At 38.7% G+C, this 13,566-nt stretch overlaps 1 protein-coding gene across 1 annotated transcript in view; it reads left to right on the plus strand.

The window, feature by feature from the left end:
- The first annotated feature begins 11,453 nt into the window (after window positions 1–11,453).
- LOC122796001 (contactin-associated protein-like 4) overlaps window positions 11,454–13,566 on the plus strand; it is an 858,360-nt gene continuing 856,247 nt past the window's right edge. Inside the window, exon 1 of the mRNA XM_044064480.1 lies at window positions 11,454–11,740. Coding sequence (XP_043920415.1) covers window positions 11,608–11,740 — 133 coding nt within the window. The 5' untranslated portion in view covers window positions 11,454–11,607. The remainder of the gene's footprint in view (window positions 11,741–13,566) is intronic.

Consider the following 13,566-nt stretch of genomic DNA (forward strand, 5'->3'; position numbering starts at 1 on the left):
TCTAAAGAAATCTGTGGGTCTGAAATGCTAATTGCAGCTAACACAACTGATTTGCACTATCATCAGCCAATGACATGCAACCACTGTACAATATATAAGGCCTTCATGTAGGTTAGGGTACTTTCCTGATATGTTGTGCTGGACATTACCGGAGGTGAGAAGACAACATCATCACAGAGTACAGAGGGTCTGTAGCAGCAACTTTTATATAGAGATGTGTGTGCTTCAGGCTGCATGTGCTGCTGCTGGCAATAGACATATGCAGAGGGTGTGAAGCTTTTAGAGGGAAACAACCTATAGGAGTAACTGTGGGAGCTGGGTCAGCCTTGTTGTAGAGGCAGAGCCACAGTGAAGCTAGCCTTTCCACTCTAAATAAGGCATGTGTTTAAGGTAAGTATATTAAGCAATGGTATCACTAACAGAGTACTAGGCAACATGTTTGGTGTGTCCTTGGGTAAGATGCAGTATAAATAAAATAATATGTCCACCATTTGGGCTACTAGCAGGCCATGTGTTACAGTCTGTATGAGGGCAGGCCTTGATACAAGCAGGAACTTCCAATGTGTATGTTAGCTGTGCAGCTGTGATAATCTGAAAAGTGACTTTGGAAGGATTGTGTGGTGCACTTTGATATTAGTAGCCTTCATTTGCAGTACCTATATTGACATTCTGTGTGAATGCATATTAATGCAAGACATGACACTCTATGCACATATAGGATTTGCCATAGGGATATGTGAAGTGTGTTCCGACCTGCAGACCTGTGACGTCCATCAGTGAAAAGCAGACATCTCATTTGAAATGCATTGTGTGGATAAAGGGTGCATGACTCAGTCATTAATTGCTGCCTTCCCAATAATATAAATCACTTCTATACACCACTGGATTTGACCCAGGACTGTTTGTGGCAAAATGTACCATTTGCAAGACAATTAATAGACTGAGCTACTGAGTCACTGACACAACAGTTGTATTTGCAACTTATATGTGCACACATACAGGCTGTGACATGCATTTTCTACATCCATCAATATGTGTGTGGCTTTACATGGATGAATGTGTGTACAGGGTCCCAGTTAAACATGTATTTTGCCATTAATGCAATAGCAGATGTCTTTCTACATGTTGCTGCTGAAGGGCATATTTACCTGCTATCACAGGGCACACTTACATCCATTATTCTGTGGTTGGCTTTCTAGTGGTGTACTATTGCACCAGAGTCCATGGTACACTCCCATTTATAATCTTATCACTTTATTTACATTTTAATCAAGATTGTGTGGTGCTGCATGCAGCTCACTCTACACACAATGGCTTTAACTGGCATTTACTATATTTTGTTTAAACTACCTGTTTTAAGTAAGAGTTGTGTGGCATGGCAGTTTAATGCAGTGCTCTGTAGGTGTGATGGTCTTGTGTTTGAAATACAGGACATATTTATTTTGTAAATGTGTATTACAAGTTTATAAACACATATAGTCAATATAGCTCTAATTAGCTGAGCTTAATGAAGCTGTGAGGCACTGTACACAAACACGCTAAAAAATATAAAGAAATGAAAAATGAGAAGATAGGAAAGTGGTAAAATTGGGTGCAAGCAGGGGAGAAAAACATAGTGAAAGGCATGTAGGGATGTGCAGGAAGGGTGTAGGACAGTACCATAGCTGTGCATTTCTTGTACAACAGCAACTGTGCACTTTGACAGAATTTGTACATGACTTTGAACTCTCAACCCCAGAGAGAGGGGGTGAGGCAACATAACTGTACTGTCAAGCCAATTAGACAAAATTACATGTGTCCAGTGGACACGTGCAAAATGGAGAGCTATGTATGGTACGATATTTTGTTTGGGAGACAAGTGCCCATTTTTTTTAAAGGTGAGTGTGGAATGTTGGGGAAAATACATAGGTATGTGTAGGGGAGGAACGTTGGGTAGGTGAGGATGCATTTGCAGGCAGACAAGACAGACAAGACAGCAGACAGGCATGGTGTGTGACACATGAAGGGGGTGAACACCTTGGATAGGGAGGGTGTTGAGGAATCTAAATCCCATGTGCCTCCAGACAGCAGCAGCATGACTCAGATCCCCAACCATGGGACTGCTGGCACTGAACCTTCACTTCCCCGAGGGTGGCAGTGCTGGAGACTTGGCACCAGCATGAGGTTGCTCCACCAGGTCAGCCAGCATGCCCTTAGTCTGGTGCAGGGGGTGGTCAAACCCACGGTAGACTATCCTGTGCACCAAGACTGGCAGCTCCTCCCGGGTGACAACACCCCCTCTACTACCCCTTCCAGAGGGTGGCAGGGCCCTGTCCCATGGGGCAGTACTACCCGATGCCACAGGTAGTGCAGGGGCAGCAGAGGGGGCACCACTAGTCTGGGTCCCAGATGTGTTGGGACCCATTGCCATGGCTGGTTGAGGCAAGGTAGGGAGATCGGCTGGAACCAGCCTACCTTGACATGCTGTGGTGATAGAGGTATAGCAATAGGTTAAGGTTAGTAATAACCAAACCATTGTTAGTACTAACAGAATGGAACATCATTTTAATTCATACAAATACATATTAATGTATAGTATGCATAACACAACCGTAAATAACATAGTATGGTAACAGCATGCCAGTAGAAGTAAGCCATAAGGGCAACAAAATAGTTTAACAAAGTATGTTAATAGCGAATCATAACACATAACAATATTACATCACATTTTGCAAAAAATATAGTTAGTATAACAACATATATTAATATTAAATCATATAAATAAATAACAATAATAAATAACTGAAGATAAAGGATGGAGGAAAGAGAGAGAGAGAGAGAGAGAAACAATCTATTACTGACAATGCAGACTATATCCCCAAAAACACTGCTACTAAATACTTTCTAAGCATTTAGTGTCAGTTTTGAATACAGTGACTACAATTCTGTTATAGCCAATGTTGCATGTATGTACCTCTCAACCTCTTAGCATGGGTCAGTATGAGCGGTACAGTACTACACAAAACATTTTTTACATAATGTGGACTTCTATAACTACCAAAGGTGTTCTGTAAGCAGATATGGTAATACATTGCATTCCAGGTAATCATTTTTTTGGTAATCCTGTGACAGACAGATTATGCAGTTGTAATTACATTACATTAAATCATGACACTTGAGAGGCATGTTTCTGTACAGTACATAATCTAGACATCCATCGTGCCTTACTTGGCAGCCATGGGAATAAAACCCAATAGTTGTGACTGCAGGGGACATCTGCAAAAAAATTAACTTTATTGATATTGCTGATAACTATCTGTGAAATGTTAACACAATCATATCTGCTCATAACATGGGCTGCCTCTACCATATACTATATAGTTTTTGGTTCCTGGAGTGGGAGAAAAAGAGAGCATTATGTGACTGAATCTGTTCTGCAATCTAGAGCTATTACAGTGTTACACTTGACTGAGGCAACCTTACCATAGACAAGTAATGCATACAGCTCTACTGCAATGGTTATGGCAACACAATCCTGCTGTATGTCATTTTGCTTACTGTTATTGGTATTGTTAATTGTTTATCGCAATGCAGTTATTGTCCATTTATTGAACTACAGCTCTACTTGCCCAGTTATTGCACTACAGTTCTACTTGCCATTTATTGCACTACAGTTTTTATGGTGTATACTTTATTACAGTAAATGCTTTACTCTTTCTTGCTTATTGCACTACAGTTAGCATAATAAATCCATACATACCAAAATCATGGCACAACCTGGCCAGGCACCCAGCATGGGACTCGACATTGCGAGCCCTCTCAGCTGCAGCTGTTGGGAGAGAAGAACACCATTATGTATAACAGTTTTGCAGACATTTAGATTGCAGAGGAAAAATGACTTACATATTCACAGGGCATTCCCTGCTCTAGCTTTTTGGACTCAGGTGTCCAAGGTTCCCATCTTTCTCCTCTTCAGGTTGTCATAATGTGGACAACACTACTCACCTGCATGATGGATACCAATAAAACTGGTGAGTTCCCTGGCCAACCAGTTACAGGCCTCTGTCTAACACTCCGAGCCATGGAAACCAACCTGTAGCAGCCTGTTTTAATGATTTTTAACCATGAGCCCAGCAAAGACCCTGGACTCCTGAATACCCCGTCTCTGTGCTGGAAAGTACCCACCTTCAGCATCACCACCTGCCATATCCACAGTAGATAAGACTCCAAAGATTGTTGCAAAATTCCTGCCTATTGTGCTTAATATAGGCTGTTTTCCCATCCATACACATCACTGAGCAACATTCAAAAAAGTGCCACATTGCTTAGCATTGTGCAAACCAGCTAAGCACAAGTAAGCAGTGTGAGAACTTCCACAACTGAGGGTTTCGCTTGGCTTAGCACCACCCAAACAGAAGTCATTGTTAGCATGTTTAGGCAGTGCTCAGTCTAGTGCAGCAATGCCATATTTCACAAACTTGTTTTCAAGATTAAACATACATAATAAATTAAATTACAGACATCTTATCACTGCTACAGACTCATATCCAGGACCTACTAAGCATTAGGCTGTATCTGTACCCATTTAGCTACTTGGATATTATGAAAATGTGTATATCTTCACATATACTACTGGGCTAGTTTTTAGCATTGCTAAGCACTACAGCGCACCACATAGACCCAGACATACATAATTAATTACATTCAGTTTCTATTTTTAGATGTGTAGCAACTGTTGGCTATGTAAGTTTTGCTCGGCTCTATGGCACTCCACGTCATGCTGCACAAACAGCAATTTAAAAAAAAAAATGAAAAAAAATATTTAAATAAACCTCCTATCAACAACCCAGAATACATTCACCATAGTTGAAAACTGGCTCTCTGATCATTGCTTGATCTAAAACCCAAACAAAACCAAACTACTACTTTTCTCTCCCATTCATAAATCCTCAGTAGCATCCTTTACCATAAAATCTAACAACAGCACCATCTCCCCAGACCCTTATACAAAACTCCTAGGAGTAATTATTGATAACAATCTTAGATTTGACATCCATGTTAACCAAACCATTAAATCCATAAACAAGAAACTTGGGTCACTGTACAGGATAAAATCCTTCTTAACTTCAATGGCTAGAGCAACCATTGCCCACTCTCATCTTCTCCCTACCCTTCTTTTTGCCTCTCCCATGCTTACTAACATTAGTAAATCTGACCTTAGCAAACTCTCCAGTTGCTATAATCACATCACCAGATGTGGTGCTGGCATGCCCTATAGGACATACCACTGCCTTAACTTAAAATACCCTGGCTAGATAGAATTGCCAAGCCTTCTCCAGCTAAACCAACTTATAGTAGCATATAAAATTCTAAAACTACCAGGCAACACCCTATGCACTGGAAAATATAATCATTCCATACAGCAATCTAAGCAGTGGTGGTGCTGCGGTAGCATTGTTGCCTCACAGTTAAACATTGCCCATTCGATTCTCAGTTAGAGCGTCTTCTGAGTGGTGACATGCGTGAATGGGCGTTCCTTCATTGAAGGTTGTGTGTTAGGCCTGGCAAGCCAGCACATAAAAATCTACTGCCAATCATTAATGGACCAGAGTCCCGCTGTGGCGACCCCTAACCGGGAAAAGTCAAAAGACAGAATCAAACAGCAATCTAGGCTCACTCTGCTCATCAAATAGACTGCTTGTCCAAATAATCAAATCCAATAATTCAGCTGGTAATTCTCTATTCACTAATGCTGTAGGTAAACTATGGAATTCCCTCCCTCCCAACCTCACTCTTGTGACCTCCTTAGCCCAATTCAAAAGGAGTCTCAAACTCCATTTCAAATCACATTGGCTATGTCCATGTTCTAGCCCTGATTAGCTCCTTCTCCTAAAATGGGGTACTAACATCCTCTGACTTACTCTTGCAGAGAAACTAAACCTTTTTAATTATGGAAATGATCTAACTCTATACTTGTTTGACTGAGTCAATCTACAAAGAGATGCCTTTATTATGATGAATACCATTTGTAAATGTTTACCTGAGGTATGGGTCCCGTAACCACAACAGGACTTATGGATATAAACTAAATTTAATTCTGTATTTGTTGTATCTGAAATCTAGCATGATTGAACAAGTCTGTAAAAAGGATTTTTTTTTCTCATACATATTTACTATGTGTAACATTTTTTCTGAATGTACCTATGTTGGAGATTTTCTCCCCGGGCTTCCGCTGAAAATGGACATGTATCCAATAGGACTATCCCGGTCAACAAATGTAAAATAAAATAAAATAAATTAAAAAAATAAATAAAATTGCATAAATACATAATCATGATTATTGATGACATCTGGTTTATATTTTTTAGATGTCTGGCAAGTGTCAGCTGTCTATATGTGAGCACAGCTTGGCATTGCTGTGGTCCACTCTGTACCGCACAAACACACAAAAAATGGAAAAAAAATTTCAATTTAAATATTACAGATTTGACCCAATTCACAGTGTTTCAACAGTAGTAGGGAACAATAAAGGCCATACATGATCTTGGATAGCCTCTCCACATCTCTCTACACCAGTTCAATAACCCTGTTCTGATGCTCACCCTCGGCAGAGTGTCATCATTAATATGCATGGTGCACTGCCAAGGGGGAACTGTGGCCATGTACATGGATACATTCTATGTAGGTTCTACATGCAGCCTATATGGATTTTATTAAATCTTGAGGGTAGTCTTTGCCATTGTCCGATTATTGCGCCAACAGTATTCATGCAGCCCTGGCCTCAAAACCTACATAGCAAAGGTCAATACATTGCTAACTCATATAGATTGGACATCTAACAGTGCAGGTACCAGCTGTACTTACTGTAAAACAAACATTGCAGACTGGTATTCCAGTTACAAGTTCACAGGTTATAAAGTGCAAACATGGTGCTAGCATCATTTGTCATAGTTATATACAAGCTCTGGTCTGTAGCTCATTTCTGGTAGCTATAAAGTGAGCAACACAATGATATTGACACTTTATTTGACTGAACAGGGATGAGGGATGTGCCAAAGAATGTTACATGTTCAATACACTGAAAAAAATATAATGCAATTGTGAGGTGTAGGTGTTGTTTTGTGAATTGCATTATCCATGCTGGGCATCTGAAACAGCTTATTAACATATTCATAGCATATCATTTTTCACAAGCAATGTATGCACACCTTGATTTAGCTGCACAGCTCTACTGTGGGTCATGAATCACTTTCAGTGGTTTACAGACATATTTTCAGAGTGCTGATCCTATCCAGAGAGGCTCATATCTATGAATCCTATCCATGATCTTCATTTGCAGTAATTTGATTCACAATACATTTATCTGTATCAGTCTATAATAGTTTGATTAGTACAGTCTAACTCACATGTTTATAACACACCACTTGTGAGTTTTAGATCCAATGTTGATCAGTCCTAATTAAAAATTAATATATTTTGAAAGCAGTTTTACAAGCTTATGTTAACAAAGCTGGTGTTCTATGCAGTTAGCAAGATGGCAAAGATTATGTTCCTTAAAAACTCGGTATGACATTTTAGAAGGAATTTGGTTTGCTTACACCTTTGAAACCGATGCGCTTTCCATACAGTTCTTACATCTTTAGTTTATTTCTTATTGGGAACTGCAATTCTAAACTAGGTAAGATAATGTATTTCTGTGAAAGAATCAAGGTCCAAAAACAAATGTATTTGAAGAAGCAAATTGTATATAACTATACAAAGATTGCTTTGTTGGCATTTGACTAGTTCGCTGATGTGAAGCACAAAAGAAAGTCACTTAACATAATGGCCTTGTAACACTTCTTAATGATTTATGACTGTTGAACTCCCTTATACAAGCATTATTTTTCACTATTAAAGATTCCATTGTCAGGCTTGCAGGAGTACAGATGACAACATCAGAAACAAAATAGTCAAGTTACCAATATATTACAGATTTCAAACCATACTTTGATGAGTGGTATGCAATGGGGATTTCCTTGTACCAAGTTTCTTAATAACTTTGGCAGAGGATTGCAGACTGTGTATGACATTAGTTATTATTTATTTATTTATTTACTTATTTATTTTTGATGTACATCTGTCTGCTATACAGCTCCATATTCCTAACAGTAGTGCAACTTCATGTAACACTAATGTTAGAAAACATTTACATTAAAAGGAAAAGAGCAATGCTGATTATAGGTGCCCAATGTCTGTCTCCATTCTCTGTGATAAAACAGTACTTGGTCTCATACCTTTCAGCTGTACACATTTTCGCAGAATGAACAGATTTTTGCCTCATATTTTTGGTCTGTTTCTCATAAAATGTGTGTTTTTTCTGGTAAACTATGGAATATTGAAGTCACTAAATAATGATAAATAAAGACAAACATTTGAGTTTCATATGTTATATCCTTCAAAAAACATATAATAATGAAAAACCTTTTATTCTAGCAACTTTCTAAGTTTATAGGAGCAATATTTAAATTCTGTCCCTATTTTTGGGCCTTTGACCCCTGGGCCTTTGTCCCGCATTCTTTCTTGCTTTGTCCAGATTTCTTGCAATAAGAGATTGAGAGGAATGCATGGCCTCTCCATGCTGAAATAAAAGAAGAACATTTATAAATTGATTTTGCTGTAAACTGACTGATGTGATGCTAGAAATACACATTATAAATCAATATGTAAAAAAACATATCCTAAGGTGAAGGAATTTGCCCAGCACAAGGATGCTCTGTATTTCAATTTAAGAAGTTAAATTATTTTGTGATAAACAACTCTTTGAGTTATATAACTTAAAGTTCATGTACTCTGAGTTGTTGTTAGATGTAAATATATGTGTGTATATAAACATTGCAAACAACATATGTGAATTTAACGCAGGATAAAGAAAGATTTTTTTTCTGCAGAACTTGACATACAAATGTAGTTCTACCATCAGACAAGTAGCACACAAGACTGAAGAAGTGTAATATAATTAAAATGAGTTCAGAGATATATTGAAGGAAGGCAACAAATATGTGTAAGCTTAAGCACGTGTACACTGACAAATCTATATATTGTGATTGCTACAGATATATAGGTGCGTATATAGTTGTTTGGTACAATACATTTGAATCTACAGCAGGATACCGATGTTTGTCCCAGTACTTGACATAGCACGTACTGCATACTTTCAGACAAAAGATGCAAGAAGTATAAATTAATTAAAAAGGGTTCACTTCGAGGGCAAAACTACATGATGTAATGGAGATTTGTAAGCTTAATTGTGCGTGAACCTAGAAAATTTAATATTGAGATATACAGATGTGTGTATGAACATAGCTGTCACGTGCAATAAATAGAAGATTAAAAAACATTGGATTGTAGGTTATTAGCATCTTAGTTAAGCTGTCCTTACACCTGGAATTTGTTTCAGTTCAGAATACTTCTGGACATTCAATGTAGCGACGTTACAGTCACTATATAGACCTGGACCACTGGGTGTAAGAACACTATCGTAATGGTCGGAGAGATATCGTTCATAGGTTCATATGTTCATAGGTGGGGTGAAGAAAAGACAATTTCACCTTTACAGCTTCATGTTAAACTTGGAAGTGTATGGAAGATAGCATTTTGAAATACATTTCTGTAAGTATCTTTTCAACGGATACTTTTTTTTCCATCAGATATTTTTATTGACCCTGAGTTATGTATATCAATCGATGATTTTGAGATACTGTAAAACATTACAGTCTTAAGTTATTCAGTCAAAAAAGACAGACAAAATGCGTAGTGGTGTCCACCCACCTGACTAAACAAGACTTGAATTAAACGGAATTATGAGTATTATTATTTCTTACTTTTTTCTTGCTGAGTTGGTGTGGGGTGATCCAGAAGAAGCATTTTCATAATACTCGTATACATGGTAAGTTACCTTCTTAACAGCTATTATGAAAAGGGCAAACATTACAAGTGTCCCTCCAATGGCCTCATTCAGAAGGTAGGGGAAGAAAAAAAAAAGCAATCTCAAACTTGAAATTTATGCTCAGTGTACTGGATAGAACTGTCATCCATTAATAATAAATTATCATGCCCTGAATTCTCAGGTTCTAGCTATCAGTACCATACCACATCAGAAGGAAAATATAGTATTTAGTGATGGATTAAAGTGAGAATTTGCTTGTGACATTTACAAAAGTGGGGAAACTGGCATTTTTCCGAAACACGGTACTTCAAAACCAGATGCTGCGCTTTGAGGTATTCACTTCTCCATAAGCAGCCCTTCGCTTCTCTTTGTTAAGCCTGTTGCCGTGCTGAATCTATTCCGTTTCTTGAAGGAGGCAGTTAACCGTTTATCTAACTACTTCTCAGACTCATGTCATGACTAGAAGAGGTGTGTGTGTGTGTGTGTGTGTGTGTGTGTGTGTGTGTGTGTGTGTGTGTGTAGGAAGTTACAGAACCAAATCACAAGGTTATTTGCATTGTCTTATTCTGTTTGAGTTCAAAGCTCCTTGGAGTGGCAGCATAACTCGCTTTCTCTAGGCTAGCAATTCCGATTTTGGGCTGCACAACAGATTTCTAATAAGACACTGCGCCAATATTTACAGGCTCAGTTTCAGACAGTGTAAGAAGTCTAAGGATCAACAGAACCTCTTCTTTTGCCTTGATTAGTCTACACAAACGTACAGATGTAGTCATATGAAGACGGCACTTCTTTGATTCTGTCAACCCTTATGTAAAGGAAGAACAGTAATAGAAAATAAAAAATCCTGCATGTTTGTTGGTGGATAGTAATCATTTAGTTTTGCATATAGAAACAATTTTGTGTGACGGCTTTGGTGAATTGCCTTAGGCACAGAGTAACAGATGACATTTGTATCCTGTATGGTAAGGTCACTAGTCCACACAATCTGGACAAAGATAAAGTCAGTAATTCTAGCGTTACATGAGGCAATACAAAACGTGACTTGTCTTCAAGACTATCGTTTATTTATATCGGTGATTCAGTGAAGCCACTTTCGGTAATTTATCATATTCGAAAAATGACTTCATCAAACTCTTAAGCTCGCAGTCTCCATGTAAACATTTGAGAAATATAATGATTAACTTATTCCAGCGTTGTTAAATAAGATGCAAGTGCCGGAAGTCAGTGGCGACGCTAATCAGCAGACTTCAGTTTTTGCCACGAAGATATTTTGCCCAGAAATGTTCAATAAAACCCAAATTCCTTTGCTGGGTAGCTGCTATATGTTCCGATGCTGGCGAAGTCTACATTGTATTAGCAATGAGTTAATTTACCATCTGCAGGCTGCAGATGAAATTCTGTCCTGCCAGTTTCAGACCCTCATCCAGCAATAGTGCCCATGCCAATCATAATGTGAGGGCTCCGCGGCGCAGCTCGTGTCTTTGAAGGGGGGGGGGGGGGGTCTGGCAGAGATGGAGGGAGGAGGAGGCGTGTCTGGATGTAGACGCCACTTATATTGCTTTGCCTTCCCACATTTTGCTGGCGGATAAACTGAAGAGGGTCAGATTGAAGGGAACCAGAGAAACTCGTAAGGGACAGCAATATTCCAAAGACTCGTTTGTGGAATACGGCAACACTTGAGTGGGTGCGTGGTTGCAACTATGTGCCAGGAGTGTCCCATGGGAAGGACTAACTGTGATCGCACTAGTAGATCCAGCGGTTGCTGCAGATTTCTGCTGCTGATGCTGCTTCTGGTCCAATCCGGTGCTGTGCTGGCAGTAGCTGCGAACCACCGTAAGTGTTGTTCTTCCCGTATAATATCCTTAGTGTGACTGCTGTGTACCTCTGCAAAAGATTCTTCGGAAAGACAAAGAAGACGTCTTCCTTTATATTGTCTATATTTCTAAAGCATCCGAGAAAGTTGTTTTTGATAGTTCTGAACTGAATCTTACCCAGTGCTATTACATGTTCTTACTAAAATCAAAATCATTTTTGACACGGCTTTAAATTCTATGAATGTACTTGTGTTATAAAGACATCACCTATATTTGCAGATAATGGAACAGTTCCTGGCATTAATTGGGATTTTTACATGTAAGTGTGGTTGGCACTGGTTTGGTTTTCCCATTCTCTCGTTTTGTTATGGTGTACAAGCGACTTGGGCTTCAGGCAGAAGAGTTGAATTAGTTCCTCCAAAGTTGATGGCACCTAAGGTTTCTTTTGAGAACTGCACACTTCGTTTGTGGGGGGGGGGGGGGGGGGTACCGAAAGAAATGGTCATAGAAAAGTCTAGATTAGAACAAAATTGTTAAGAGCGGTTCATAATATTCAAAACTCGAATCCATTCTGTTTAGAAAGCAGGTATTCTTTTCTTCGGTTATAGCTGCGAGGTATGGGATGAACACAATTCATTAATACCAGAAAGAACCATACACATTTAAAATATAAATAAATAAGTATTCAGAATACATGAACATCTCGAAAACAAGCTATAACTGCCATTAACTTATAGGAAAAAGAAGCACATGACAGTGGATTTCGTTATCAATGGACTTAAAGTAATAGTTATCCGTCAGCCAGTGGGAACCTTGTCTGAGCTCCACAAATTAATAAACAAATATGTTATCTCACTGCATAAGCATTACTGATATTAGTTTTGACATCAATAAAAACTCCGGTCCCTGGATGTGCAGCATTAGTCTGCTTGTTTTTACAAGCTCTAATGAAATTTGAACTGTCCATTTTCAAACGGACACGTTCATGGTTTTTAGTAACTGATTAATTCATTTAATATCAGGAATTGCCAAGTGCACCAAAGTCTACGCCATTTACACACATAATATCTGCACTGTTGAATGGAATGCCACGATCCCTTCTGAGCTGCATTGAAATGATACTTCATTCATAACTGCTAGCACATAAAGAGTCTTAGCTGCCATTCCTTTAATTGCATGCACACTTCATTGCTTTTGGCTTTTATCGGTGTAAAATGAACCAATGAGTGAGAAAAAAAGCAAATCGGTTTCCTTAAATTTGTGTTCACATTTCTATTCAGAATAGTTCCAGCCATGATAGTATTAGTTTGGCGCGGGCTGGGGGCGTACCTCTCAACCAAGTCTGCACAAATCCTTAAAGAATGTGGGGACAAAGGCCCCAAAATAGGGACAGTTTTAAATATTGCTCTTACAAACTTAAGTTGATAGAATAACAGGATTTGAAGTAACATGTATTTTCAGCGGGGTTGAAGTCTGAATCTCAAATGTATTTTGTTATTTTCTGAATTCAGTTCTCAATGAATTGCAGATGATTTGGCAGAAACCCACAATTTTATTGAGAAACATACCAAAAATATAAGGCAACAATCTGGACATTCTGCAAAAATCTGTACAGTTGAGAGATATGTCCAGGCGTTGAGGGTACCTCAGAAAGGTGATCTCTTTCTCAGTTCAGTTAATACATAATTCAAAACAAGACCGGGCATTATGACCTGTTGCTGTCTCTATTGTAGTGCTTGCTGTCTGCCTTTGAAAAAACCTAAAACACTAGAGGTCACTATAACAACTCCCTAAACGCTGAAAGCACTGTCTTCTTTACTGCATTGCTTGATTTATAAATGTTTA

This window comes from Protopterus annectens, chromosome 2.part2, assembly GCF_019279795.1.
Source record: "Protopterus annectens isolate FY-2018-M chromosome 2.part2, PAN1.0, whole genome shotgun sequence".
In the NCBI taxonomy this organism is placed as follows: Eukaryota; Metazoa; Chordata; order Ceratodontiformes; family Protopteridae; genus Protopterus; species Protopterus annectens.